Below are 27,463 nucleotides of genomic sequence, written 5' to 3'. Positions count from 1 at the left end.
TCACCTGCTAACAGAAGCCTAACTCACATGTGAAGCAGATAGCTTGGAATAGGCCACCACTGAACTGGCTTGGCAGGCCCCTCTGGATGAGCGGGTGTTGGCCACCCCACAGTTCCACAGCAAACAGCAATCTTGTCTGCTCCGGGCCTCATCCCCATCCCACCTCCCACCAAAAAGACACAGGCAGCCAAAGGCAGCGTGGGCGGTCGTTGGTATACATCATACATTTATTAGTGAATATCCCTCTGAAATCAGCAACAATATTAAAAAAAATAATGATTGCACTACTTGGTCAAGCAGAACTAGCAACTTTCATTTTAAAAAAAGTACAAATCTGTTAAAAATTTCAATCAGTATACACATATATATAATACAACATACTAGTTATGTTAAATGCTACAAACCAATGTGAATCCCATGGAATGGAAAAAACCACACATTTAAGCTTTAAGAACCATTTTTTTCTCTATATATTAGCATTTTCTCAAATACATACATGGGAAAAATGAGGTAACTGTAAAATGTGCAAGGAACAGGGCCCCCAAAATTACATATATTTCTATATATATATGTAATTTTATATATATATAAAACCTTTCTAACACAGAACACAGGCGCTGGGCCCAGCCGGGGCTGGGGGAAGGTGCCCACTGTCATGCCTAGGCCAGAAGTTGGTAAATAAAAGAGTAAACAATGGCAAGCCCCCACCACAGGAAATCATTGGTAACATGGCATCTAAAGCAAGGTTGGCAAATCACAAACATCCTAAGTAATTGTTGTATAAATCTTGGTTTTAATGATGATTTTTTCAATGCTGTGTTCCCCCCCAACAGCTGCTTGTTGGAATCACTGCTGCAGCCGACACACGGCCTGCGAGCCTGTTTCCGCCTGCCCCAGGAACCGTAAGGGGTTTGAAAACCTTTTGTTGGGGTCGGGAAGGGAGGGGTTGGAGAGGGTGGTTCTGTGTAAAACACGTGGGTTTTCAACACTGCTATAAATATAGAAACGTCACCTGGAGTTATATACAGTAAGACTTTGGGTTCTCCATGGGGGTGGGACCAGGCTGACGGGCCCCGCGGCAGGCTGGGGCGGGAGCTGGGAGCCAGGGCCGCTGCCGGGAGAACGAGGGTGGTTGGAGCATCCCTGAGGCAGCAGGCGCCAGGGGCTACCTGCTAGGATGTGCCGGCCCCACACGCAGTTCGTTCAGGGCAGCAACCCCAGCTGGGTGTAGGACAAGAAAGGATTGGGACCAGGGAAAGAGGGTGGGAAGCTCAGCCAGACCCTACAGCGGCCTCCTCCAGGGCTTGGAGGACAGGCAACAGGTTGGGAGGGCCCCCTGGAGATGGGGGTCCACGGCCTTCCTGGTCCCCATTCTCCTGGGATTTTCTTGGAGGAGACTCGCCCAGGCAGGTGGGAGACGGGCCCCGGCTGGAGGGAGAAATGCCCTGAAAAGCGTCGGGTCCCGGTAGGCTCTAGGGACGTGTGCAGTACAGTGCATGGCAGTTATCAGCTGAGCACAGACCCCCAACCCTGCCCCACGACCGCCGGCCGGCCGGGCACACGCATGCATGCAGGCTGGCCAGCACGGCCGTGCTCGGCCCCTGGGCACTCGGTCCCAGTTGGTCCCTATACTCGCCCCTGTTAAACCAAAAGAAAACATAAATTGTCTTAAATATCCACATCCCCAAATCCTACACGCGATTTCGGGCCAAATGAATAAACAAAAACTGCTGCTCCTCACGTTCATGCAAAACAACAGAGGGAGAGGAGACTGGGCACGGGTCTGGCTGCATCCCTGGGAGGGACAGCCACCGGGAACACAGGACTCCCTCTCCCCGTATGGCCCAGGCCCCTCAGGATACGTGTGCCCCAGCTCGGGGCTAGGCTGGGACACTCTCCAGCCTGAGGGTAGGGCTGGAATGTTGTGCCTGGGATGAGGGTCCTCTAGGGAGCCAGACTCAGCCCTCAACAGCAGCCAACGCAGAGCCGGCTGCCTGAGTTCACTGTTTGGGGTCAAGGGGGGAGGATTCAGCTCTGGAGCTCAGGAAATGGCCTCGTAACACCGTCAGTCTATGCACCTGGCAGTGCCACCTGGGCAGAGGGCACACCATTTCAGAGCACGAGACCTTCTGACCCAGGATGGTGCTGTCTGCCCATCCTGGGGCCAAGGATCTCCACCAGCCGCAGCGGGGGAGTGGACTCCTGGCTCTCAGTGCCAGCAGGAAAAGGAGGGACCCGAGGGCGCACAGGAGGGAGACCAGATTAGGGACACTCAGGCAGCTCCGTGGCGGGCGGACGGGCAGGCAGACTAGGGAGGGAGTCTTTGGAGCTTGGCAAATGCAGGGGCTTATTGCAGGGACTCCTCGCCGGGCTGACCCTGGCACCAGCTCTGGAGATACAGGCAGGAGCGATGGGGCAGGCCTGGGCCACTCCCTCCCCATCCTCCCTGGGCCCTACCCCCAAGTTTCCAGAGCTTCACGCAGGGTTCTCCCGGGCGGCTGTGTGGCCTCACTCAGCCTCCCTGGGCACCTCGGAGGCGTCGGCCCGGCAGATGGGACACGTCCGGTTGGCCTGCGGGAACATGCATGTCAGGCGTTGCTCTCACCAGCCCCAACCCATCACATCTGTGCAGCCACCTGGGGGGACTTGGTCCCCTTGGAGCCGGAACTTCTGAGATGATGACAAGGACAAGGAGGGAAACAGCCCAGGCCTGCCCATCCCCGTCACTGCACGAGGAATGCCCAGGAGCCGGCCTGGGCAGTGTTACCTTCAGCCACTTGTCAACACACTTGGTGTGGAACTCATGGTTGCAGGGCAGCACTCGGAGCAGCTGCCGCGTCTCGAAGTCGCTGAAGCAGACCACACACCTGCGGAGGGGCACGGAGCGTCACCTCCGCGCTGAGGTCCACGGGAGTGCTCAGTGGAGTGTGACTGCCCTGAGAGGGGTGGCCCACGGCAGCCAGCTGTGTTCAGAGGGGTGGGAGGTGGGGCACGGTACTCACAGCGTCTGCTCTGACTGGCGGCTGTCCGGGTTAAAGCGGTATGACGGGAGCTGCTCTATGTCTGCTTTGGTGAGGCCCCGGGGCTTGGCATCTCCCAACCGCTCGGCCAGGTTCAGGAGGGCCTGCATGCGGGCAGGAAACGGGTCAGCGGCGCCCAGGGCTGCAGGTCTCCCAAACCCCACCTCCCAGCATGGGGCTCCACGGGACCTCATAGTTCTCCATCTCCACGTCATCCACGTCCAGATCCAGGCTGATGGTGGGCCCCATTGCTGTTGGTGACATTGGCAGCATCGAGCTAGAGAGAGACAAGTGTGGGGGCCCAGGGTCAAGGTCAAAAGGAGTGGGGCGCACAGAGCCGCTCTCCTGACTCCCTCCTTGCAAACAGAGCCCAGAATGTTGCAGCGGGGACGGGAGCCCAGCTGGTGTGCCTGTCAGGCTTGGGGGAGAACGCAAGATGGCTTCAGAGGCCCTGGGGCCCCTGGAGCTGTGTTTGGGTCTAACCACTGGAGGTTCTAGCAGAACAGGGCATCAGGGACCTCGGGTGGATGTGCAGATACTTACAGGAAGTAGGGCAGGAAGCTGGGGTAGTAGGGTGGTGGGGGTGGTGGTGGGGGCGGCGGGGGCAGTGGCTGCTGCAGGCGGTATCTCTGGGTGCTCAGTCTCCGCGGCATCATGTGAGAATATGGCTGCAAGAGGGGTCAGGTGCGGGTCAGCCCGACGGGCCTGCCTCCCAGCCGGCCCGGAGCCCAGTGGGGTTTGCGGTGGCACTCACCACACCAAAGGACAGCTCCTGGTGCAGCGGGTCGTGGGGCAGGTAGTGCAGGGGCACCGATGGGGAAAGGGCTGGGCCAGGCGCAGAGGTGGAGTAGGTGAAGCTACCGAGGGAGTGCTGGTCCCCACGCAGGTCCACGTCATTGTCGAGCCGCTGTAGGGGCTGGAAGAAGCGGCGCTGGGTCAGGAAGTCAGTGAGACAACGCTGTCCTCGCCCCGCCTCCCCCGGCGCCATCCCCTTCCATCATCATCCCCCTCCATCATCATCCCCCGCCAGCATCAGACCCTGCGACTCACCATCCGTGGGTGCTGGGCCTGCAGAGACACAAACTGCCCCAGGGGTGCCATGTGGGTGGGCTGCGGGGGTGGGGCCGGTGGTGGGGGATGCAGGATGTAGTGGTCACTGGAGATGAGGTGGGGGTAGGCCTGATAGGGCACAGGCAGCTGCTGCATAGTGCACGCCTGGATGAGCTGCCGAGAGAGGGGACAGGAGGCTGACAATGTTCTCCTGGGCTCTGGGCCAGGTCTATGCCATGCCGCCCAGCAAGAGGCCCCCACCGGGCACACACCCAGCAGCTCCAGGGTCTGCACAAGAAACCGTGTGGAAGGCCCATCCCTGTCCTAGGCCACCAGGCAGGCCACTCTACTCTTCAGGCCCACAGCCTCAACTCCCGGGCCTCTGCCAAGCTGTAAGGCAGGCACAGGGGTGCTGGAAGGCCCCTGAACCTTGAAACACTCTATTACCAAATGTGAATACACGTGCGCTCTCCTGGGGCGGCCAGGCAGGCGCTCTGACAGCCTGGATGGCTGGATAGCTCAGCTCAGTGCAGGGCTGCCCTGGGCCCGCTGAGCTGCTGGCCTGTGCCTGGGGCTTGCAGCTGGTGGAGTAGGAGCTGGAAACACTCACTCACCGGGGGCGGGAGGCAGCAGAGGGGGTAGTGCTGCCCGCTGAACATCACGGAGCATGCTGGGAGCTGCTGGGCACTGCAGCCAGGGATGTGTTGGCCTGTAGGCAAGGGGAAGCCTTGGGTCGTCACTGTGGTGACCGTGTAGGACAGAGGGACAGGTCCCTGGTGCACCTGTGGGTAGAGAGAACGCCAGGAAAGTGTGAGAAGGAAGCTGGCCCTGAGGGCTACTCTCAGGAGAAATCGTCCTGCCACGATCAGCTGCCGGCTCCCTTCCCTTCTCCACAGCGGCCTACCTCAGTGCAGACCAGACTGTGCCTCTACTCCCAGGGCCCCGGGGCAGAGAAAGCCCTGTGGGAATCCAGCTCTGCCAGTCATCCACTGTGGCCCTTTCCCCGGGCCTCAGTTTACCTACCTGTAAAACAGGGCTAATAATGCCTCCCTGGAACGTGAAATGAAGCAAGCTAGGTGAAATCAAGGCCTTGCTGCCTCTGCTTCTTAGAATGGCTCACAGGGCCAGGGGCACAGGGGATGGGGTTCTGCCTACCTGCTCGTGGAGATCAACCATGAACGGGCTCTGCTGGGTGGCTGGGTGCAGCATTCGGGGGCCCCCGCCGGCAGGAGCCGAGGCTCGGCGCTCCTCTACGGGGAGGTGTGGAGGTCGGGACGGCGGCTGCTGGGAGGGTAAGCGCTCATCCCGGGCAGGTGGGCTGGCCAGGGGACCCTCGAGGCCGGGGCTGCACCACAGAGAGGAGGCCCCGATAGGACTGAGGGGGGCCACTCGTGCACAGAGCAGGGAGAGAAGCCAGGGTGACTCCCCCCATGGGGAGGGAAGGCAGCTCAGGGCCCTGCGCCCCACCCCTGCTGGCCCCCGTGCCCCAGCATCAGAATGGTGAGGCTCCTTCCTACCTTCCCCAGAGCTGGCCCGGGGTGCTGCCGGGTCCCGCAGAGAATCGCCGCTGACCCACGGGGGCAGAGGGTGGCCACCTAGTCACTGCCAGAGCCCATGGTCGCATCAGGGGGGCAGGGGGGTGGAGGGGCTGGGCCGGGACTCACAACTCTAGGAGGCAAAAAGACAAGGAAACTGAGGCGCCTGGTCAACATGGTGAAACCTCGTCTCTACTAAAAATACAAAAACTAACCAGGCATGGTGGGGGACACCTGTAATCCCAGCTACTTGGGGGGCTGAGGCACGAGAATCGCTTGAACCTGGGAAGCAGAGGTTGCGGTGAGCTGAGCTGAGATCGCGCCGCTGCACTCCAGCCTGGTGACAGAGCGAGACTCTGTCTCAAAAAAAAAAAGAAAAAAGAAAAAAAGAAACGGAGGCACAGAGGAGTCCAGGTGCTTGCACCACGAGGGGTTAGGAGACAGAACCAAACCTCTGCAGTGTGACCCCAGGGACCAATGGTGCTCAGCCGTGCCCCTCCTCTGAGGCCTGGGGTCCATTGCTGAAAAGCCAGGACAATTCAGCGTGCCAGCACCCAGGCCTCCTCAGTTGTGAGCTCAGGGAGCTGGCCAGCGCGCTTCCAGGCCAGTGGGCTCCCCACAGGCTCCTGCTGGGCGGGGTCTCAGGGCACCCTGTCTCGGAAAGGGGCTTAGGGATGGACCTTTTTCTGCCTTATACCAGGGGCTACAACTTGGCCTCCAGGTGGCAGCTGGGGGTTCCTGAGGAGGCTCCAGCATCCTCCCTTCCCTCTGGTTGGCTCCAGCAGGGATTCCAAACGGGCCTGGCACCCAGTTCTCCTCTTACGGGCGCCAGGCAAGAGGTTCTAACCTGCTCCTGCCCTCGGGGGCTTCCAGTCCAAGGCAAGACACTATTCTTTCTTTCCTTTACCTGCTCCCACTGTGCCTAGCCAAGTGTGACTTCATCTACCTTTCAAGAACCTATAGCTGGCCCATTTTATAGAGGAGGAAACTGAGGCTCAGCCAGAAGAAACTTGTCCAAAGCCCCACGGTAGTGTTAAAGCTGGGAGGTGGGCCAAAGACAAGCCTCTCCCTGTGCTCTGCTGCCAACAGAAAGGACCAGTCCCAGGCTTCACGGGAGGCAATGAAGGAAGCCGGCCTGGGGAGACTGGAGTCTGGCATGCAGCCAGGCCTTTGCTCTGGGGCCCCCAACCCAGCCCTCAAAGTGGGAGGTGGGGCCTGTTGAGAAAAAAGGGAAGCAAGAACCCGAGAGAGGAAGTTGAATAGGAATGGGTTGGGCAGGGTCTCCTGCCTCGGGTCAGAGCCGAGGGTCCAGGTGGGGGATGTCCAGGGACCTGGCTCAACCTCAGGGTTCCGCTCAACTCAAAGTTGGGACGAGGCCCTTGCTGGAAAAGCTCTAGAACCTATCAGGCCCTGCAAAGCTGAAGGATGCGTCCGACAGGACCAGCTCTTTGTTGTTCCTGCCACAGGGAGGCCCCTTCCATCCCTTCTCCCACCTAACAAAACTCCTATGCATCCCTGATACCCAGCTTTCTTTTTTTTTTTTTTTTTTTTGAGACAGAGTCTCGCTCTGTCGCCCAGGCTGGAGTGCAGTGGCGCGATCTCAGCTCACTGCAAGCTCCGCCTCCCGGGTTCACGCCATTCTCCTGCCTCAGCCTCCCGACTAGCTGGGACTACAGGCGCCTGCCACCTCGCCCGGCTAGTTTTTTGTATTTTTTAGTAGAGACGGGGTTTCACCGTGTTAGCCAGGATGGTCTCGATCTCCTGACCTCATGATCCGCCCGTCTTGGCCTCCCAAAGTGCTGGGATTACAGGCTTGAGCCACCGCGCCCGGCCTATACCCAGCTTTCAAGGCTGCCTCCCTGTTGACACAGCCAGCCAGCGTAACTGTCAGCTCAACACCTAGTTCCTTCCTGCCAACAGCGACAAGAACCATTTCCTCTGTGCTGCACTTCACAAGCCTGGGCCCTACTTCTCAAAAGGAGCCCACATGGGAGACGGGGCCCGGCCAGCAGAGGGTGTGGGCAGGGCCAGGGACCACCTTGTGTCCAGCTCAGGGCAGGCCTGATGGGATAAATGTGCACGGAACAGAGCCAATCACACAGGTCCGAGGCCACCCAGTCTGGCAGCGATGACTTTAATGCCAATGACTGAAAATTGGGAGATTACAAAAAAACCTGGCGTCTCATGACAAGTCTGGTCCCACTTGTTTCTGCCTGGCCCCCTCACTGGGAGCAAGAGCCTTCCCTCCAGGTCACCCAGGCCCATCCTTTGCCTGCCCATCATCGGGGACTGGGTTTGTGACCCCTGGCCTGGGCCAAGTGCACATCGTGACAGGCATGTCTACACGCACAGCCTCCCTCATTCCTGCCGACAAACCAGCCAAGCAAACAACGGCCAAGGGAGACTCAGGAAATCCCCAAATAACTGAAACAGCAGATGCCTGGCCCATCCCAAGCCTCCTGGACCAGACGCTTTGGAGGGATGGGGAACAAGGGCACCTAGATTTTTATCAAATTCCCCAGAAGTTGTCACAGCACAGCTAGGTTTGGGAATTTCTACCCCAGCTAACCTCAGAAAGCCTGGGAGCCCGCAGTTCTGCTGGTGCGGAACAAGCACCATAGTAACTATGCTGTTTCCCCCGCGCCAACTTGGTGAGTCCTCCCAGCAGCCAAGACACCAAGGCTCGGAGAGGTGAGGTCCAAGGCCAGTCAGCCGGAATCGTGAGTGCACAGGGGCATGACCTAAGCAGTCTGGCCGTAAAGCACCCACGATTAGCCACCAAGCCAGCAGCCTTGACTGCTCCTCTTATGCCAGGATGTCTTGCAGATGGCTGAGCAGTGCCAGACCCAAGGCACTCTCACAGAGGCCCAGGCCTATGGGTGTCTGCTCTGTAGACACCCTACAAAGGCACCCACTCCCCAAGGCAGGGAAGGTGGTAAGGAGCTGGAAAAGCAAGCCAGAAGACAGAAGGGCCTCCAGCTATAAGAGCGTCGGCCCTCACAGACTCACACATGACAGTGACTTCTAGCTAGATTCTTGCCTACAGACCGTGGGCAAGGGCTTCCCCTCCTGAGCCTCAGTATCTTCATCTGTAAAATGGGAACAGCCCAATAACTACCTCCCAGTTTACCATCAGGGACTGCTCCAAGGCAACAGCAGAAGCAGCTTGTAAAGTCTGAACGTAGCTTGGGTGTGAATGATCATTATTAGAGACTACAACACGCTGACCTCCATTTCCAACCCCCAGCAGAGCTTGAAGGGCACCACTTCCCAGGCAGCAGGCTACTCTAGGGGAATACCTCAGCTGGGAAGAGTGGATCCTGGCTCTTTAAGCCCTGCCAGGAACAGGGGTGGCATAGAAGGGTTACACCCACTTCACAGCTGAGAAAACTGGGGCTGAGAGAAAGGAAGTAAGTTACTCTAGGCCACAAGGCCAGAGAGAACAGAACTGGTCCGTCCTAGTTGGCCTCCTAGGCCCAAACTCCCCCAACCCATAACTCCTTGTGGCATCAGTAGCTGGAGGAAATCGCCTAATCCCGAGTGGCCAAGCCGTACAGGAGGCTGGGAGAGCACTCTCTTTCAGGCACCCGTCTTTAGGTCGGTGGTACAGAGAAGCAAGCAAGGCCCAGAGTTGGAGCTAGCAACTTGCTCAAGGTCAAACAGCAAGGGTGGCCAAGTGGCCTCCCCTAACAACTGCTCTGCCGGTCCACATTTCTGTGCTGTGCTGTCACAGAGGTCTGTGCGATCAAGTCTTGGGAGTCCCGTCGCTGAGCCCCGTCCGCCCTGAGGCATGCAATGCATTCTGCAGTTAACACCACCCCTCTACACCCACCCAGGAAAGCCGGCCAACCCCTTAGGTCCAGCGCCCCAAGCACCTACCCTGACCTCGGTCTAAGAGCCCCAGGGATCTGTTTGCAGGAAGAGACACTCCCTTTTGCAGATAAAAACAAAGTCAGACCCTGGGGGCATGAGTAGACACAGCCAGGAAGAGAAGCCCCCCTTCTTACTTCCCCATACCCCACTCCAAACAAGCAGGCTCTGCCCAGCGCAAGCAGAGCTTCCCAGCTGGAAGCCGCTGAAGGCCGGACCACCAGACAAGGAGAGAAAACTCCCTGGGTGACCTTGGTCAAGGAAATCCCTTTGCTTCTGAGAGCCTCAGTTGGCACAACTGTAAAATGGGGGTGGAAATCTTTCCTTCCCAGAGCGCCCAAATAAAACCAGAAGAGTCAAGAAGAAACCAGGTGGTCACACTAGTGGGGGAGGAGACCAGTGTCCCTGGGGAAGGGGGGCTCTCCAACGCGGGCCAAGTGCATGTTGTGGGGCTCTGGGAAGCTTACCCAGCCACCCCTCTCCAGGCATAGCGCTGGGGAGCCGAGGCGCGGACGTCTGCCCCGAGAGGGGCCTCCCTCGTCCGCTTCCCACTCTTTTGTGCCGCTCTCGGAGGGACACCGGGGGCGGGAGACAAGACTGCAGCGCAGGGGCCGGAGCGCTGTGACTTTAAGAGCCGAGGATCCCGGACCATGTGCTCGGCGAGAGACAAAAGCAACAACAAAGGAAGTGGCGGCCGCAGGGGGAGGGGGGCGGCTCCTTCCTCTCCAACCGCAGCGTTCAGCCGCAGGAGAGTGGAGACCCGGCCTGGCCACGGGGGGCCCGGGGGGGTTCCTGATCCCTGGGGTCTCGCTGTCCGCAGTCTGGATCGCCCGTGATTAACCCCTGCGGAGCTAGCTAGATCACGGCCCCCATTCCCAGGGGAGGGGAGCAGGAGGTCCATGAGTAGGGGAATAGGGAGTTGGTGGCCCTGGCCCCGACTCACCTTTGGCCGCCCGGCCACACGTTGACTCCTTTGTTTCCGATCTAAGACGGCCAAACTGGGCAGGGGGCGGGGGGGGGGGGCCTGCCTGGACCCTTTAAGAGCTCCCGCCCTGCGAAACAATGTGCTCCCCTCCCCACCCCCGGGTCCGGGGGCAGCCCGGCTCCTTCCGGGGCCTCTCTCTTTGTTGTCCGCCCGACGGCGTCTGCCTCGCGAGGCCCACACGCGGTCAGTCTCTCTCGGCCCAGGCCCTCAGGGAGCGGGAGGCGGAGAAGGACGCAGCTGGGTCTGAGCGGCAGCCGGCGGCTGGCCCTTTAAGAACTGTCCGCGGCGGCAGCGGAATGTAACAAACCCCACATTTGATTCACAACATTCGAAGCGGCGGGGTCGCGCGCCGGGCGGGAGGGGGCTCGCGGGGGCGCGCCAGGAGGATACGGCAAACAGTAGCCCGCTGCAAGCCCGCGGGGGCCCCGCCCCGCGCCGGGAGCTCCGCCCTGAGAGCCAATCACTCGCCGCGACCACGCACGTGACTACTGGGCCGCCATCTTGAAAGATTTTTTTAACCACCTCGCCCCCACCTTCGCACTTAAAGTGACCGCAGCCCTAGTCAAAAGCAAGGGGCGGGGCCACATGGACTGATATAAAGATGGGGAGACCCCAGGGTGGGCAAAACCGATCGGCTGCAACTCGAACTTGCTATGCAAACTCGCTAACTACTCGCGCCTCTGAGGCTGTTTCCCTGCCGAAGAAACTGTACTGCAGGAGAACCGGCAGTACGGACTTACTGTGTCATGGTCCCCTCCTCGGGGACAGGGTGCCGCCTGAGATACTGAAGTGCAATGGGTCTGACCTCTGACAGGGCGAGAGCGGCCTCAAGCCGGCCCAAGTGGTTAGGCTAGCTCTAACAACCCTGGGCCGGCCACCTTCCCGGAGATGACGTCACCCCCAAGAGCTGCAGCACCGCGCTGACATCATGGCCCGGCCGCCCCACATCTCCTTGTTTATACTACGCGGCGTCTTTAAAAAGCTGGGACGGCCCACATTGCCCAACAGACCAATGGCGGGCCACCCATGCAAACGAGATAACGTCCGCCGGGCAAGGAGATTGGCCCTGCTCGCGCTGACGTCACAGAGACATTTAACCGCCCCGCCCCCAGCGTGGCGGCGAAGGAACAGGGGCGGGGAACAGGTAGTAGTTTAAAGCAAAACTGCAGGCACCGGGCGCTCTAGCTGCTAGGCTGGCCTTGAGAGTTTGGTGTCCCCGCGGAGACCTCCCTACCCAGGGAAACTGGGAACTAAGCCCAGTGAAGCCTCTATACTTTAGTTTTCTATTCCTCTTAGCAGCTATGAGACGGAGGGATTGCTAATAGCCAGTTCTTTTTACAGATGGGGAAAGTGAGGGCCTTCCCTTACTCCAGATCACACAACTAGAAATGTGGCGGAGCAGGAATTTGAACCTAACCCAAAGCCAAGCCTCGTTCTCCTTTGCCTCGAAGCCCACCCACCCGGGCAAAATTTATACAAAATGGGGTATTACCTCCACCACAATTATATAAGCAGAAAATCAGTAATTTCCTAAATATCCGAGAGCTGGAAGAGGTCGAATAATGAATATTGGGTGCATGCATATATAATCAATAACGACTCTTGGGCAGTTACCACAAAGAGGCAGCTGGAGGCGACATGGAGCTACCTCCAAGACAGCCATAAACGAGGCGCCAATGCAAAATGTTAACATCTGTTAACCTGCGTGGTGGGCCATGGGGCAGGGGGATGGGGGGCTCACTTTCTTTGCTTCTTTGGTATATTTCATAATCCCAAATTTTAAATAAAAATTGAAACCAAGATGCTGAACAGGTGTAACAGTATGTATCAGGTTTTTTTAATTGGACATATACCACATCTGCATTTATTTCTGGAAGGGTATACAGAAAACTGATTAACAATTGTCCTTAGGGAGAACTGGAAGGGAGAAGTGGGTCAGGAGGATAGACTATTGTATATATTGCACATTAGCTCTTTTTAAAAAACTCTATGCATCATAACCCACTGAAATTTTAAAAGAAAACTATTATAGAGACTATGTCTTAAGTCTTTTAAGCCAGAAAACCGTTTGTTCCCTTAGAATCAGAAATCCCCTTTCAGCTTGGGGAACAGACATGTTTATGGCAATGTTTAGACCAGCAACAATCAGTATCACTGTGCAACACAATGACTGAAGATGGAACTGAGCCGGCTGTTTGCAGATCTCTAAGCAACACAAGAGCAAGTTCATGATGCAGTGCTATCGATGTTACCCGGAATGCCAAACTCTATCCATCACAGTTAAAAATTACGTGTGCATGAGAATAAGTGTGGATATACAAGGTTATGTCTTTAACCAGTTCCTTATCATCAACTGTTCCTTCACCTCCAATGTCTCCTTCAACCTTTTGTTTTCCCCACTACATAAAAGCAATTTGAAAACCCTCCCCTTGGCCGGGCGCAGTGGCTCACACCTGTAATCCCTGCACTTTGGGAGATCGAGGCGGGCAGATCACAAGGTCAGGAGTTTGAGACCAGCCTGACCAACGTGGTGAAATCCCGTATCTACAAAAAATACAAAAATGAGCCGGGCATGGTGGCATGCACCCGTAAACCCAGCTACTCAGGAGGCTGAGGCAGGAGAATCGCTTGAACCCAGGAGGTGGACGTTGCAGTGAGCCGAGATCACGTCACTACACTCCAGCCTGGGCGACAGAGCGAGACTCTGTCTCAAAAAACAAAACAAAACAAAAAAAACCCTCCCCACATTCAAAGGTACCTACATATTTGTTAGATTACTGCCTGCCTGCCCTTATGGATAGGGCCTACAGTGGCTCCCTACTGCCAACTGCATGGAAGCCTGGCTTGGAGGCTGTACTTAACAAGCTCTTCCTGCCCAAACTTTTCAGGCTCGCCTCTCCCCAGTCCCTCCTCTCACACCATGGTGGTACTTCCTCTGGCCTTCTCTCCCTGCCACCTTCCTGCCTTTTTTCAGGCTAGACCGCCTGCCTGGGATGCCCTCTCTTTTCCTTTCTGCCAATCCATTTCACTTTTCGGCCGTTTGAAGCTCTGTTCCTATCTCGCCTTTTACAGGAAGCTGCCTGTGGCATCTCCAGCTGTGCTGAATCCCCCATTTTTGAACGCAGAGCTAGATGCACCCCAGCCTTTACCTCATGCCATTTAATTTGCACACAGTCCTGTCACAATCTCTGTGGGTCTCACTCAGTAATTCCCCTGGCAGAAGGGGTCTGGCTTTTTTAAGCGTGCAGACGTCCAACCTTCACTGGCATATACGAGTATCCCAGCCTCATTTTGCAGATGAGGATCTGAGGCTCAAAGAGGTGAAGTGACTTGTCTGAGGCCACACAGTGAGACCACCTTTACCATCCCCACCCCAGGAAAGCGACCCTCCAGCCACAATCTAATCCTGTACTTTTAAGCCACCAAGCCTCTGACTGTGGCATTCTCCCTGCTTAATATGTCCTCAATATCTCCTACTTACTGGGTAAAATCCTGCTCATGCTTTGGGGCTAGCTCACGGACCACTCCCTTGGAGCCTTCCCTGCCCTGCCGGCTTGCTCTGGCATCCTCAGTCCATTAGGATTACCATCACATTGCATCATGAGAGCAGAAGGCCATCTCCATGTGACTGCTCCCCCTGCTCTCAGCAGGGCCCACAACACCCAGTCTAGGGCCTGGCTCACGCTGGGTGGCAGATGCCCAGGGATGGGGCTCTGGGTCTGCCTCTTGTCCTGCAGGACCAGGAAACCCCTGCCCTGTCCTGGCCCCAGGAAACCCTCAGTAAATCCCCAGTCACTTGAGTTTCCCCTCAGCGCCAGAGGCCAATAATACATCTCCCCCAACCTGAAAAACCTTCGTGGGTGATTGTGAAATCACTCTGGATTAAATGGGAAGGGAGGCACAATTTTCCCAGAATTTTCCAGTTTTTCAAATGAAGCCAGAAATCTGAACTTTGAATCCCTCCTCAGGGTCACTGATGGATCTCAGGCTTTGGAACCCTGCTGTGGGGACATGGCCTGCACGCCTACAGTGCCAGCCGCATTCTCCTCACACCCCAAGCCCTCGAAGGCAGGTGTTGTTTACTTTCATCTCACAGAGAGGAAAGCGGTTCAGAGCCATGGAGTGGCCGACCCTCACCACAGAGCCCAGAAGTGTGAAACCTCAGATGGGAGTGGCCCATCTGCTCCGGCATCTGCTGTGAGGTTCCATGGGGGAAATGGGGGTCCTAGAGTCTTCCACAAGCTCTGGGCAAGTCCTATCCTGATCCTCTCCTCATCATGATCTAAGAGCTGGCCACCAGCATTGGCCCCATTTTACAGATGAGGTGAGAGGTGACAGGACTCACCCAGTGTCATGCAGCCATCAAGAGGCAAACCTGGGATCCCATCCTAATCTCACATTGTGTGGTCTGTGCAATAGGAATGCCAACACAGAGGCCCCCGTGGTTGCTGAAGAACCAAATGCAGATGTCCCCAGGGAAAGGGGAGAACACAGAGGCTCAGGGACTAGTGGATGGCTCCAGATCAGGGTGCACAGGAGCCTGAGAGGGATCCAAAGTTTGATCCTTCCAGCGCAAAGCACTAGATGCCACATTCCAGCTTCCTCCCCCAGGCCTCCTCTGCAGAGGGGAGGGGCTTGGGCAGGCTGAGGCAGGAAGAGGACATGGCCATGTTTCCTGATGGGGCCCTGCCCGACCAGGGTTCTCACCTACCCCAGAGCCTGGACAACTGGCTGCATCTCTCCCTCAGAGTCAGAAAGTACCCCATTTATTTCTTCCAAGGCCCCTCAAACCTCCCTCCAAAGAGGCAGGGCCCAGTCACCTTCCCAGGATGGAGCTGGCGGGACACAGAGACTGGGGTACCAGCCAGGGACACAGCACAGCCTGGCAGAGCCAGCTCAGGGCTCACACCTCCCAGATACCAGAGCATCAGATCAGGGTCCAGAGCCTCACACACCAGGGAGAGAGTAGACAAGGCCCCGCTAAGTCCTCTCCACTCAGGGCTGGCCTCAACACCCCTGGGCCCCGAGTTCTGGCTCCCTTGAGTGGCTGTGCAGATGGCGGCCAGGGCAGGCCGTCTGGAGAGATGCTCCAAGTCTGGGGCTCTGGCCCTCAGCGCTCGGGCTCCAGTTTTGAGACCTTGGGTAAGTTCTACGGCTCCTCTCCTCCTCAGTCTCTAGTCTGTAAAGTCGGGTGATCGATAATAACTAGGCCACTGGGGGAAAGGCCTACTTTGAGGGGTGAGACAGAGCCCCTGAGGCCAGCCCGTCCTGCCTCTGCTTAGCCTGTGACCTTGGGGAAGTCAGTAAAGTCTATGAGGCTGTTTGTCCAGGTGTGAAGCGGGGTGAAAGCATCCTCCTCGGTGGGTCAACAGAGGTTCTCTGTGTGTGTGCCGGTGGGCTGTACCTGCCGACTTTTCGGGTCTGGGTCTGCATTTGGAGGTGTGCGCTGTGTGGGTGTGGCGTGGGGGCGTTCCCCTTTCTGACTCCTCCTCCGCACCCCGCAGCTCTCACTACTGGAACCCCCAGATTCTGCAAAGGGGGCAGGAACCGTCACCGCATTGTTCAATGATGAAAACCGAGGGCTGCAGGAGTGCGGTCCCTGGAAGACCCAGGAAGACGAGTCTTCCCGAATCCCCCACTGTCCCTCCATCTCACTCGTCCTCCTCCCCCTACTTCCCAGCCCCCGGCACCAGCTCGACTCGAGCTTAGTGGCTTTCAGGCAACAGAAGCTGTGTGACCTTGGGCAAGACACGGACCCTCTCCGGACCCCGCGGCGTTCCGACATCCAGAATGCAGTAAGGACGGCGCTGGAGTGCAGCGGTCTGTTCCCCGGACCTGAAGCCGCTCCAGGGCAGGGCTCTGGCCGCTCTGGCTCCCCGGCGGCTGGCACAGGGGGCGTCGGGGAAATGTCTAGGACAGACATGGCGAGGCCAAAGAACTGCAGCGTCTCCGGCTCGCGGTCCGTGACCCGCCGGAGGTGGCGGTCGGGACGTGCGCGGGGCGCAGGGCACGCGGGGGCTCGGAGTTCCCTGGGGCTCCCCGAGCTGGGGCGTTTGGACCTAGCGGACGGGGAGAAGAGCGGCACAGCTCCCGCTGCCGGGCCCGGGACTGCGAGCTCCCACCGTGCGGGCGCCGGCAGAGGCCTGGCGGGAAGCCCCCGCGTGCGCTCCTCCGCCGGCCCGCGGCCGCCCCCTACCGCCGCGTGCTCGCCGGCCCTGCGCCCGGGGCGCTCGGCGCAGGGTCCCGGCCCGGCGTTACCTGGGGCCGCGGCGGGGCTCCACCCCCTCCCGGCGGCCGGCGCGTCGCTCCCGCTGCAGCCCGGGCTCGCGGTGCGGCTGCTGCCCGCGCGCCGCCTGCCGCGGCCCCTCTCCGGCCCCGTGCAGGGGAACCGTCCGCGGACCTCACCGCCCGGGCGCGCGGGGCCCACGCCGGCTGCGCAGCTTCCAGGACCCCCGCCCCGGCCCCTCGCGAATGGAGCTGCCTGGACCGCACCACGCGTGCGGGAGCGCGGGTGGCGCGGGCGGGGCGGAGCCTCTTTCGGCCGCGCCCGCCCAGCGTCAGTCGGCCAGGGGAGCGTAAGGGCGCGGCGCCTGGGGCCTGGCAGCCTCCTTGACCTTGGAGGAGTGACTTCGTTTCCTCGTCTGTGAAACGGGAAACAATACGACCCCGTGGTCGTTCAGAGAATCTTCGCTTCCCGGAGAGTGTGTCCCCTCCCCCAGCCCCGGTGGGCGCGGGTGTAGCTAATAGAGAGCTGCTCTGGGGTCAGCAGATCTTGGTTCCCCACTTTGGGCCATTCTCTGGCCTCAGTTTTCAAGTCTGCGGAATGGAAGTGATGATACTTTCTTCAGAAGGAGGATGGGAGACTCCAGTGACAAAAGACAAGGCGGCCGGCAGAGACGTGGGGAGGGATTACGCTCCCCGCAACCCCTGTGTCCCCATCGCTAGAGCCAACCTGGACCAGGGTATGGCCGGCACCTGCTCAGGCCGCGGGTCCCAGCCCCGGAGGGGAGCCCCACCGCCCCCGCCCCCGCCCCCTGGGCGCATTAGGCCAGCGAGGGCTGCACCCTGCCGCGGGCCGCGCTCTGGCTGGCGTGCAGGTGGTGGTAGTCCATGCAGACCGCGCCTCCTGCAGGCTGCCCAACCAGGTCGTCTTCTCAGCCCAGGTTTAGGTCCTCTGCGGAGGGCTGATTAGACGGTGGAGCGGCTGCCTCCCGGTCTACTTAATTTTTAAAGCTGCCGTTCGTTGACAGAACAGCCAACTAAAGGAGAGCTTTAGAGGGAATGAGTGCGCTGGAAGGAGGCTCTGGGGTGGGGAGAAGTTGGTCTCATGGGTCCCCAAGTTCGTTCTTTCTTTCCTTTCCTCCTCCCTCCCTCCCTCCCTTCTCTCTCTCTCTCTCTCTCCCCTCCCCCTCTCTCTCTCCCTCTCTCTCTCTCTCTCTCTCACTCCTTTTCTTTGCTTGCTTTCTTTCTCTGTCCTTTCTTTTTTTGACGGAGTCTTACTTTGTTGCCCAGGCTGGAGTGCAGTGGCACGATCTCGGTTCACTGCAACCTCCGCCACCCGGTTCAAGCGATTCTCCTGTCTCAGCCTCCCGAGTACCTGGAATTACAGGTGCATGGCACCACGCCCAGCTAATTTTTTGTGTTTTAGTAGAGACGGGGTTTCACCATGTTGGCCAGGCTAGTCTTGAACTCCTGACCTCGTGATCCGCCCGCCTCAGCCTCCCAAAGTGCTGGGATTACAGGAGTGAGCCACCGTGCCCAGCCCCCAAGTTCTTTCTAGGGTGGAAGGCTGTGAGTCTGTGACATCACGGGGATATTCTTGGGTTGGTTATTTGTAAGAGCAATGAAGGGACTTTGTACCCTTCAGAGTGCAGCTTCTGGGCAGGACTGGGGAGTTGAGGGATTGAATGCATTCACACCAGAGAGTCCCCCTCAGCCCAGACTCTGCAGGTCCTCTCTGAGGCTGTGCACTAGATGGGCGTCAGAGATATTGCAGGTGAAGAAATGGCGGCTCAGAGGGAAGGAGACACTTGCCCAGCTCCGGGGCAAGCTAACACTTGATTTCGACTTGACAAATTTCTCAGTATGTAGTGGGTGCGCATAGCAAAGACAGGTAATGAGAACTTTTCCTTTTCTTTTTTTTGGGGGGGGGGTAGGGGACAGAGTCTCACTCTGTCACCCAGGCGGGAGTGTTGTGGTGCAATCTTGGCTCACTGCAACCTCACCCCACCCCACCCCCAGGTTCAAGCAATTCTTGTGCCTCAGCCTCCTGAGCAGCTGGCACTACAGGTGCGCGCCACCACACTGGGCTAGTTTTTGTATTTTTAGTAGAGACGGGGTTTCACCATGTTTCATGTTTCACCATGTTGGCCAGGCTGGTCTTGGACTCCTGGCCTGAAGTGATCCGCCCACCTCAGTCTCCCAAAAGTGCTGGGATTACAGGCGTGAGCCACTGCGCCCGGCTGAGAAGTTTTTCTGATTAAAAAAATTTTTTAAGGCACACACTTCAGACAGTGACTGTGAAGGAACCCTGATGTGTATCTAAACTGTTGCCTCATGTACATCACCCCATTACTTACCCTGTGCTAAGTGCTGTCATGCATTACATCATTACTCCTTAGAGGAGGCCTATGAGGTGGAGTCTGCATTAGGCCTCTTTTCAACAAGGACACCAATAATGTGGGAGATGATGTACCTTGCCCAAGCCCCCAGCAGGTAAGTGGTGGGGGGGATTAGGACCCAGGTCACCTGAGTCCATATCCTGGGCTCTTAGCCCCACTCTGCCTGGCTGCCTGCTGTTCCATGAAGCCAACCCTGGACCTAGACCTGGACCTGGATCGTCACAGCCCTGATCCCCGTGTGCTTCCCAGGCTGCCTTGTGGCAGGTGGATGGTGCCCCTTGAGATGGGCAGGGCACCATCTGGCCACACATCTTGATGGGTCCAAAGGTCTGGGCAGGCCAGGACACACCTCTGGCAGCCAGAGCAGTGACTCGGAGCTGTCGGCCTCAGCTGTAAGGGCAGGGAGGGAGGGCAGGGGCTTGGATTGGGGTCTGCCCTATTTGGGGCACAGCAGAGTGACCAAGCTGACTCCCATGGTCTGAGGCAGAGTGGGGAGCCTGGAGCCTTGGGTGGGGTCACCTGCCTCGCCTCTTACCAGTTAAGCCACCAGTGATGACTAGTGCCTACTTCCTTCAGAAAGGAATCTGATGGCTGTGGCAGGAAAGTCAAGGGCAAGAATCGTTGCACAGACATGTGCTAATATCCCGGTTCTGCCACCTTCTGTAATCTTGGGTGGCGATCTAACCTGTCCAGGTGTCTCTTTTCCCATCTGTAATAGGGGAAAAAAATCATCCCTGGAGTTACTGGCAGGATTAAATGAGGTGATATTAGTAGTAATAATGCAATGGTCGCCACCATGCCACCATGAAAACTAACATTCATCGAGACCTTACTGTGTTGGGCACTGTGCCTGGGACTTTCAATGCGTGATTTCATTACATCCTCACCACCACCTTCCCAGGTAGGCATCATGGATTACCTGCAATTTCCAGATAAGGAAACAGTCTTAGAGGGGTTATGTAACTTGCCCTGCCAAAATTGAACCCATTTGTGAGTATATAGTAGGTAAACAAAAATAATAAAAATAAAATAAAAAATTGTAGCCGGGCACAGTGGCTCACGCCTGTAATCCCAGCACCTTGGAAGGCCGACATGGGTGGATCACCTGAGGTCAGGAGTTCAAAACCAGCCTGGCCAAAATGGTGAAACCCCATCTCTACTAAAAATACAAAAAATTAGCCAGGCACGGTGGCGCATGCCTGTAATCCCAGCTACTCTAGAGGCAGAGGCAGGAGAATTGCTTGAACTCAGGAGGCAGAGGTTGCAGTGAGCCAAGATTGCGCCATTGCACTCCAGCCTGGGCAACAAGAGTGAAACTACGTCTCAAAAAAAAAAAAAAAAAAAAATTGAACACAGCTGTCTGCCCCAGGAGGAGCCTGGTCTCTTAACCCCTGCATTGTAATAGTCATATTAAGTGCTACCTAGTGTCTGCAGCCTCCTTTCCTCAGAAACACTTCTCAAAAAGAGGAAAAGTCTCTTGGCTATCAAAACTCAGAACTGCATCATAGCTCATAGCTCCCAGAACCTGCTATATGCAAAGTAGTTTTTTTTTTTTTTTTTTTTTTTTTTTAGACGGAGTCTTGCTCTGTCACCTATCCCGGCCTGCGGGATAGTCGAAGCAGGCCCTGGAGGAGGGGGTGGGAATTTGGGGAACAAGAGATACGAGAAATGGAGACAAGACAGTGCTCTGATCAAGTCTCGTTTAATGGCGGTAATGCAGTGCCTTATATACACTTGGAGGGAAAGGGGTTGGGCCAAGGCGAAAATGATCTCATAGTGGAGGCGTGGCCAGATAGGTATTGGTTTCTCTGGTCGAACGTCATGTTGCACCTGCGCTGTCAGGTAGTAATTTTCGCGGGCGCGGGAAAAATGGGTGAAGAAGAAGCAGGAAGAGCGCCATCTTTTATGAGGTATTAATACAGGGAAAAAAGGCAAAGATAGGGAGAAGGTGTGGGGTGGAAATGAATATAGCTCAGGCGTTTTTAATCGTCAGTTATTATTCGCTATGGCCGGGGCGTGCAGCTCCGGACAGTCACCCAGACTGGTGTGCAGTGGCACGATCTTGGCTCACTGCAACCTCTGCCTCCCGGGTTCAAGCGATTCTCCTGCCTCAGCCTCCTGAGTAGCTGAGATTACAGGCACCTGCCACCATGCATGGCTAATTTTTGTATTTTTAGTAGCAACAGGGTTTCACCATTTTGGCCAGTCTGGTCTCGAACTCCTGACCTGGTGATCCACCCACCTCAGCCTCCCAAAGTGCTGGGATTACAGGCATGAGCCACCATGCCCAGCCTATGCAAATGTTTTAAAATGAATGGATGCTGGACTTAATGGATCTCAATTCCCTTTTTGCTTTGCCTGCTGGGAAGCTCAGAACCTGATTCATGACCCACCTATACAATTACTCAGAACTTGAAGGCAAATATATATATAATTCGTTTATTTTTTGACAGACAAGATCTCGTTATGTTGTCTGGGCTGGAGTGCAGTAGCTATTCATAGGCACAATCTCACTACTGAGCAGCACCTGAGTTTTGACCTGCTCCGTTTCTGACCTGGGCTGGTTCACCCCTTCTGAGGCAACCTAGTGGTCCTCCGCTCCTTGGGGTTCACCATATTAGTGCTGAATTTAGTGTGGACACCCTGTCAACATAGTGCACTACAGCAGAGAAATCCTGGCCTCAAGCCATCCTCCTGCTGCAGCCTCCCAAGTAGCTGGGACTACAGGTGCACACCACTGCCCCCAGCTCAAGACAAGTATTTTGTGGCCTCGATTCAGGCATAGATTACCCTTGTTTTTCTCACTTGGCTTCCCTTCATCTGGGCTTCTTCTCCTTTTTCTGCTCATGGCATATATATTTTGTTAATATGTTTTACATTTGGAGAGTTGGGAAACAAACTATTAAAACGCCTGACTATAGCAACTGCCTGATACACAGTCATACATCCCTTAACAACGGGACACCTTCTGGGAAATGTGTCATCGGGCAATTTCGTCGTTGTGTGAACATCATACAGTGACTTACACAAACCTAGATGGTACCACTTACTACACACCTAGGCTGTATGCCACCAGCTGTCCTCCTGGGCTGCTAACCTGTGCAGCCTGGGACTGAACCAGACACTGCAGGCAACTGTAACGCAGTGGTAAGTATTTGTGCATCTAAACACAGAAAAGGTGCAGTGAAATACGGTATTATACTCTCAAGGGACCACTATTGTATGTGTGGTTCGTCGCTGATCAAAACACAGATATATGGTGCATGACTATGTATCTATTGTGAATTAGACATGTCCTCTGCCCACAAGAAGAGGGCCACCCAATGGTGATGACCCAGTGTTGTGCCTTAAAAAAGTTGTGCCCAGGGTCGCCTTTCTGTGTCAACTGTGATGGCTGAGCCAAAGGGAGGATAAGGAGGACTTGTGACTGAGTCCCTGCGGGAGGCCACCACATCGGACAGCGCTTAAAGCCAGCCTGGGAGCCGGGCTCCGTGGCTCATCCCTGTAATCCCAGCACTTTGGAAGGCTGAGGCAGGTGGATCGCCTGAGGTCAGGAGTTCGAAACCAGCCTGGCCAACATGGTGAAACCCTGTTTCTATTAAAAATACAAAAAATTAGCCAGGTGTAGAGGCACATGCCTATAATCTCAGTTGCTCGGGAGGCTGAGGCAGGAGAATCGCTTGAACCTGGGAGGCAGAGGTTGCAGTGAGCCGAGATTGTGCCACTGCACTCCAGCCTGGGCGACAGAGTGAGACTGTCTCAAAAATAAATAAAAGGCAGCCTGGGGGGTGGATGAAGCCCCTGGGGACGGGCAGATGCCTTTGGAGGGACTCAGTGCGGGGTCGGGTCAGTGTCAATAGGCTGGAAAGTGGGTTGTCCAGGCTCAGGTAGCCCCCACTCCTCCATGAGAACCTCACAGGGAATGGTCTGGCCACGCAGTGTTTGATTGTAACACTGTTTCACCACTTCCCTCTCCCGACTTAACCCCCTACTTTTCCACAGATCTCCTGTCACTGCAGACTTGTAGCAGGCAGGGGACGGGGGCTCTGGCATCACCTTCTATCACCGTCCCGCCTCCAGCCTGCCCCAGGGCTGGGCCTTGTTCCCAGGTCCTCCGGGCTCAGGGTTGGTCAGGCCCCTTCTCCTGTGGTGTGGGCCTCCAGCCCCAGGAGCACCAGGAGCTCTGGCGCTTTGGTCTCTTCCTCCTGTCCGGGGCTCCCAGCTCTACTCAGTGCCCCATTAGGAGTCAGCCCGCTCCTGGGAGGTGTGGTCTCTGGCAGGGTTAATAATTGCTCAGTGGAGGTGGAGATGGTGCCAAAGTCTGCTGGCCACATAGGTGCGGGCCGCAGAAGGTGCTCAGCTGTGCCCCGGCACCTGTCTGGTGCCTGCCTGCCACCTCCGTGGTGAAGGGGACACAGGTAGGGACCGTCCAGCCCATCGGGAGTCTCTGGGCCAGAGATATTTGGTGGGGGTTGGGGGAGGTCCCTAGAGCCAAGGCAAGCTTGGGGGTCTTTAAAGTCTCCCCTGAAGCTGGGCAGGGGAAGTCCCACGCTGGATGGGGCAGACCCGGCTGGAGTCCCAGCCTGCTGTGAGGCCTGTTTCTTTGGTAAACGTGGGATAATAATACCTCCTTCCCTGGGGGCTGATGGCCCCCTTCCCATCCAAGTCCTCGCAGGATGATTCTTCGCAGGATAGAAGGGAGGCAGGCGCCCCTGGGAAATGAGGGAACTGGCCTGGCCCCTTCACAGGATGCTTGGGGGTTGAGGAGGGGAAGCTGACCTGGGCTCTTACCCCAGCTGCTCTGTTCACATCCCAGCTCCACCCTGACCTTGGTGGGCTACTTCACTCTTCTGGGCCTCCGTTTCCTCATTTATCAAATGGAGATGAGAAGAGTTCCAGAAAGGGCCTGAAGAGCCCTGAGGTGAAGGTGGGCATGTGGCCCGTGACTGAGCCCAGTGCCACCTCAGCCAGTACTAGGAAGTGTCAGGCAGGGACTGACCCAGGCCGGCCCCGGCTCTGCCCAGTCTGGGCCCTGCACATCTCTCTGCCCTGGTAGAGGAGGTGGGGACCCAGCTGACAGTCGGCACCACGCTGCATCCCTCAGGCAGGCGTGTGCTGGGTTGGGTACCAGGCACAAGGCAGGGTCCCAGTGAGCACTGAGGTCCCATTGATGGAAACAGGTCATGGCCTGTGTGTAGACTCCATGATTTTTATCCTCACTCCATTTATCAGCAGGGGAAACTGAGGCCTGGAGAGGGGAGAGGGCTTGCCTGGAGTTGCATGACAAATATGTGAAATGCTGGCATCTGAACCCAGGGCCGTTTGACTCTGTATGTGTCTGCTGGGCCAGGTGGCCTGGGCCATAGGCACTGGGAAGGCCTGTGGCGGGGAGCTGGTGTTCAGGTTCCACATCCTTGCTCCGCGCACCCAGGTTCAGCTGGAGTCCGCTCTGTGGGTGCAGGCATGGCCTCCTGGATCAACGGAGCCCAGACCAAGGCTTGCCCAGGGACCCCTGGATTTGGAGGCAACCTGGGTCTAACCTGCTGCCCCTGGCTCATCCATCTCTGGGCATCTGTGAGCCTTGGTTTCCTTGGAATAATAGGATAGGATAATTCCTGCTTGGGAACAGCTGTGAGAAGTCAATGAAAAAGCAGAAGTGAAAGTGCATGGTGAGCTGGCCATAGCGGTGGTGGTGCTGGGGGAGCTCTGTAGCATCGTGGCTGATTGCACCCCGGGGGCTCCCCGCACTGAAGGAGTACCCACCTCCCCACCCTGACCCTCCTGGAGGCCCTGGGAAGTCCGGGTATCCTCACTCCCAGTGGTTCCCAGTTCTAGAAAATCTTGGCACCGTGGACTGCTCTGAGATGCGGCTGAAGCCCCCTCCTAGCCAAGGCTGAAGAGCTGGCACCTCCTGGGCCAGGTGGGACTAGTGAGGGTTCCTGGAGACTACACATCTCATGGTGTGGGGGCCAGAGTCTCCCTGATTCTCCTGTGTCCTTTTTGGTCTTTCCCTAAGCACTTTCTTTTTGAGACGGACTCTCACTCTGTCTCCCAGGCTGCAGTGCAATGGCGCTATCTTGGCTCACTGCAACCTCTGCCTCCCTGGTTCAAGGGATTCTCCTGCCTCAGTCTCCTGAGTAGCTAGCATTACAGGCACATACCACCACACCCAGCTAATGTGTGTGTGTGTGTGTGTCTGTGTGTGTCTGTGTGTGTGTGTGTGACGCAGTCTCGCTTGTCGCCCAGGCTCGAGTGCAGTGGCGCGATCTCAGTTCACTGCAACCTCTGCCTCTTCGGTTCAAGTGATTCTTCTGCCTCAGCCTCCTGAGTAGCTGGGATTACAGGTGTGCACCACGATGCCTGGCTAATTGTTGTATTTTTAGTAGAGACGGGGTTTCACTATGTTGGTCAGGCTGGTTCAGACGTTTTCTGAGAGGCCGGAAAGAACAGGAGTGGCCAGAGGGCTTGGGAACAAGGAAGCAGTAATTTCTGGAATGTAGGTGACCCCCATTTTAATTTATTTTATTTTATTTTTATTTTTTGAGACGAGGTCTTGCTCTGTCGCCCAGGCTGGAGTGCAGTGGCGCGATCTCGGCTCCCTGCAAGCTCCGCCTCCCAGGTTCACGCCATTCTCCTGCCTCAGCCTCCCGAGTAGCTGGCACTACAGGCACCCACCACAACGCCTGGCTAATTTTTTTTTCTTTTTCTTTTCTTTTTTCTTTTTATTTTTTTGTATTTTTAGTAGAGACAGGGTTTCACCGTGTTAGCCAGGATGGTCTCGATCTCCTGACCTTGTGATCTGCCCACCTCAGCCTCCCAAGGTGCTGGGAGCTCCCAAGGTGGCGTGAGCCACTGGCCCAGCCAATAGTTCCCTTTTTTTTTTTTTTTTTTTTTTTTGAGAGGGAATCTCGCTCTGTCGCCCAGGCTGGAGTGCAGTGGCCGGATCTCAGCTCACTGCAACCTCCGCCTCCCGGGTTTAGGCCATTCTCCTGCCTCAGCCTCCCGAGTAGCTGGGACTACAGGCGCCCGCCACCACGCCAGGCTAATTTTTTGTATTTTTAGTAGAGACGGGGTTTCACCGTGTTAGCCAGGATGGTCTCGATCTCCTGACCTCGTGATCTGCCCGCCTCGGCCTCCCAAAGTGCTGGGATTACAGGCGTGAGCCACCGCGCCCGGCCAGTTCCCATTTTTTAAAAGAGCAAACAGAGAAAAGAGCCCGGGGACGTGGTTGTGCAGTGACTGGGGCCTCGTTTCACACCCATGCATCAGCCTGAGGCTGCTCCAGCAGGGAGAAGTGGGTGTCTGTCCGCAAGTCCCAGCCCAGGGGCAACTCCATTCACTCCTTTTCCATTTTGCCCCTTGCTCCTGCCCCTTGCTGGGGTACCAGGAAATTAGGAGCCCAGAGGGGGGGCCACCAACTGCCTGAACACAGCTCCATAGCTGACCTGGGCCTTACAGAACGGAGAGAATTTGCACATAGGCAGAAGGCAAAGAAAGGCATTCTGGGCAGAGGGAACGGTTTAGACAAATGAAGGAGGAAGGAAAATGCAGGGTGTGGACCGAGACCAGGAGCATTCAACACCACTGAACCTCAGAGTGGGAGAGAGCAGCTCGTGTGGAAAGCAAGACCCAGGAACTTAAAGGACCTCGCCCGCCAGGCTGTGGGGGCCTTCCCCAGCCCACACAGACACTGGGCCTTTCCCCAGGTGTCTGAATCCAGAGGCGGATGCTCTGGACTGTAGAACACCAGCCTCACCATGATCATGAGGAGGCAGGACTGCGAGAAACCCAGGGCCAACCCCAGCAGCGCAGGAGGCAGGCGAGGCAGGGATGAGGCAAGAAAGAGCGCTGGCCTGGGAGGCAGACAGGGTGGCACCCCTGCTCTGCCTCTGACACCCTGGGAGCTGCTGGGCAGGAACCCCTGGCCTCCCGCGCTCATGTCAGTGTGCATAAAGGGGATCGATAAATCCAGCTCTTCCTTCCAGGGGGCGGCGGGGCCCACATGCGGGGGCAAGACTGCGCGTGCGTCACGCAGATGCGAAGGGGTGTCGCTGTTGCTCTGAGTGAGGGTCCACAGGCTTCTCGAGACCCTCCGTCCTGCCCTATGAAATGGGGAGAGGAGAGTTGGGAGACACTTCCATGAGGGAGGAGTGTGGCGAGTATGGGGAAGGGGCTGTAGGGACAGGCCCCTTGGGGACTGGGTGAAGGTCCTGGTTCGGGCTGTTCTCTCTCAACGTCACATGTCTGTGGGCTCAGCGTGGCTTGTGGGAAAATCGGGCAGCTCAAGAAGGAAAACCCAGGAGCCTAGAAAAGAGAGAAGGCACAGGCCTGGCTTGGGTTCTGGTCCCATTACTGGCTGGGCCATGCCCTTTCCCCTCTTGG

At 56.9% G+C, this 27,463-nt stretch overlaps 3 protein-coding genes across 13 annotated transcripts in view; 1 reads left to right on the top strand and 2 right to left on the bottom strand.

Annotated features, from left to right (window-relative positions):
- Nucleotides 1-27,463, bottom strand: part of NOP16 (NOP16 nucleolar protein) — a 274,193-nt gene that overhangs the window by 152,940 nt on the left and 93,790 nt on the right. Inside the window, exon 1 of one of the 10 annotated variants that reach the window (XM_050793294.1) lies at nt 17,392-17,403. The exons of 7 other annotated variants lie outside the window; for them this stretch is intronic. The gene's annotated coding sequence lies outside the window, so the exon portion shown is untranslated. Of the gene's footprint in view, nt 1-15,481; nt 15,492-16,915; nt 16,926-17,391; nt 17,404-27,463 lie in introns of those variants that run through there. 2 more of the 10 variants (XM_050793304.1, XM_050793306.1) reach the window with 2 other exon arrangements.
- RNF44 (ring finger protein 44) lies at nt 210-12,208 on the bottom strand. 2 transcript variants are annotated; one of them, XM_050793230.1, is made up of 12 exons: nt 11,201-12,208; nt 5,821-5,961; nt 5,588-5,738; nt 5,226-5,415; nt 4,685-4,852; nt 4,071-4,244; nt 3,775-3,936; nt 3,564-3,688; nt 3,210-3,297; nt 3,003-3,124; nt 2,768-2,867; nt 210-2,571 (listed from the first exon to the last, which is right to left on the bottom strand). In XM_050793230.1, the coding sequence occupies exons 3-12, from the start codon at nt 5,692-5,694 to the stop codon at nt 2,509-2,511; spliced, it is 1,299 nt and encodes a 432-aa protein (XP_050649187.1). In that variant the 5' UTR covers nt 5,695-5,738; nt 5,821-5,961; nt 11,201-12,208; the 3' UTR covers nt 210-2,508. The 2 variants fall into 2 exon arrangements, with proteins under 2 accessions (XP_050649187.1, XP_050649188.1); XM_050793231.1 differs by lacking the exons at nt 5,821-5,961; nt 11,201-12,208 and adding an exon at nt 10,419-10,894.
- Nucleotides 23,430-27,463, top strand: part of CDHR2 (cadherin related family member 2) — a 48,119-nt gene continuing 44,085 nt past the window's right edge. The window contains exon 1 of the mRNA XM_050793382.1: nt 23,430-23,499. The gene's annotated coding sequence lies outside the window, so the exon portion shown is untranslated. The remainder of the gene's footprint in view (nt 23,500-27,463) is intronic.

Source organism: Macaca thibetana, chromosome 6, assembly GCF_024542745.1.
Source record: "Macaca thibetana thibetana isolate TM-01 chromosome 6, ASM2454274v1, whole genome shotgun sequence".
In the NCBI taxonomy this organism is placed as follows: domain Eukaryota; kingdom Metazoa; phylum Chordata; class Mammalia; order Primates; family Cercopithecidae; genus Macaca; species Macaca thibetana.
The sequence above is the reverse complement of the archived record's forward strand: the minus strand, read 5'-3'. Positions and strand labels throughout refer to the sequence as shown.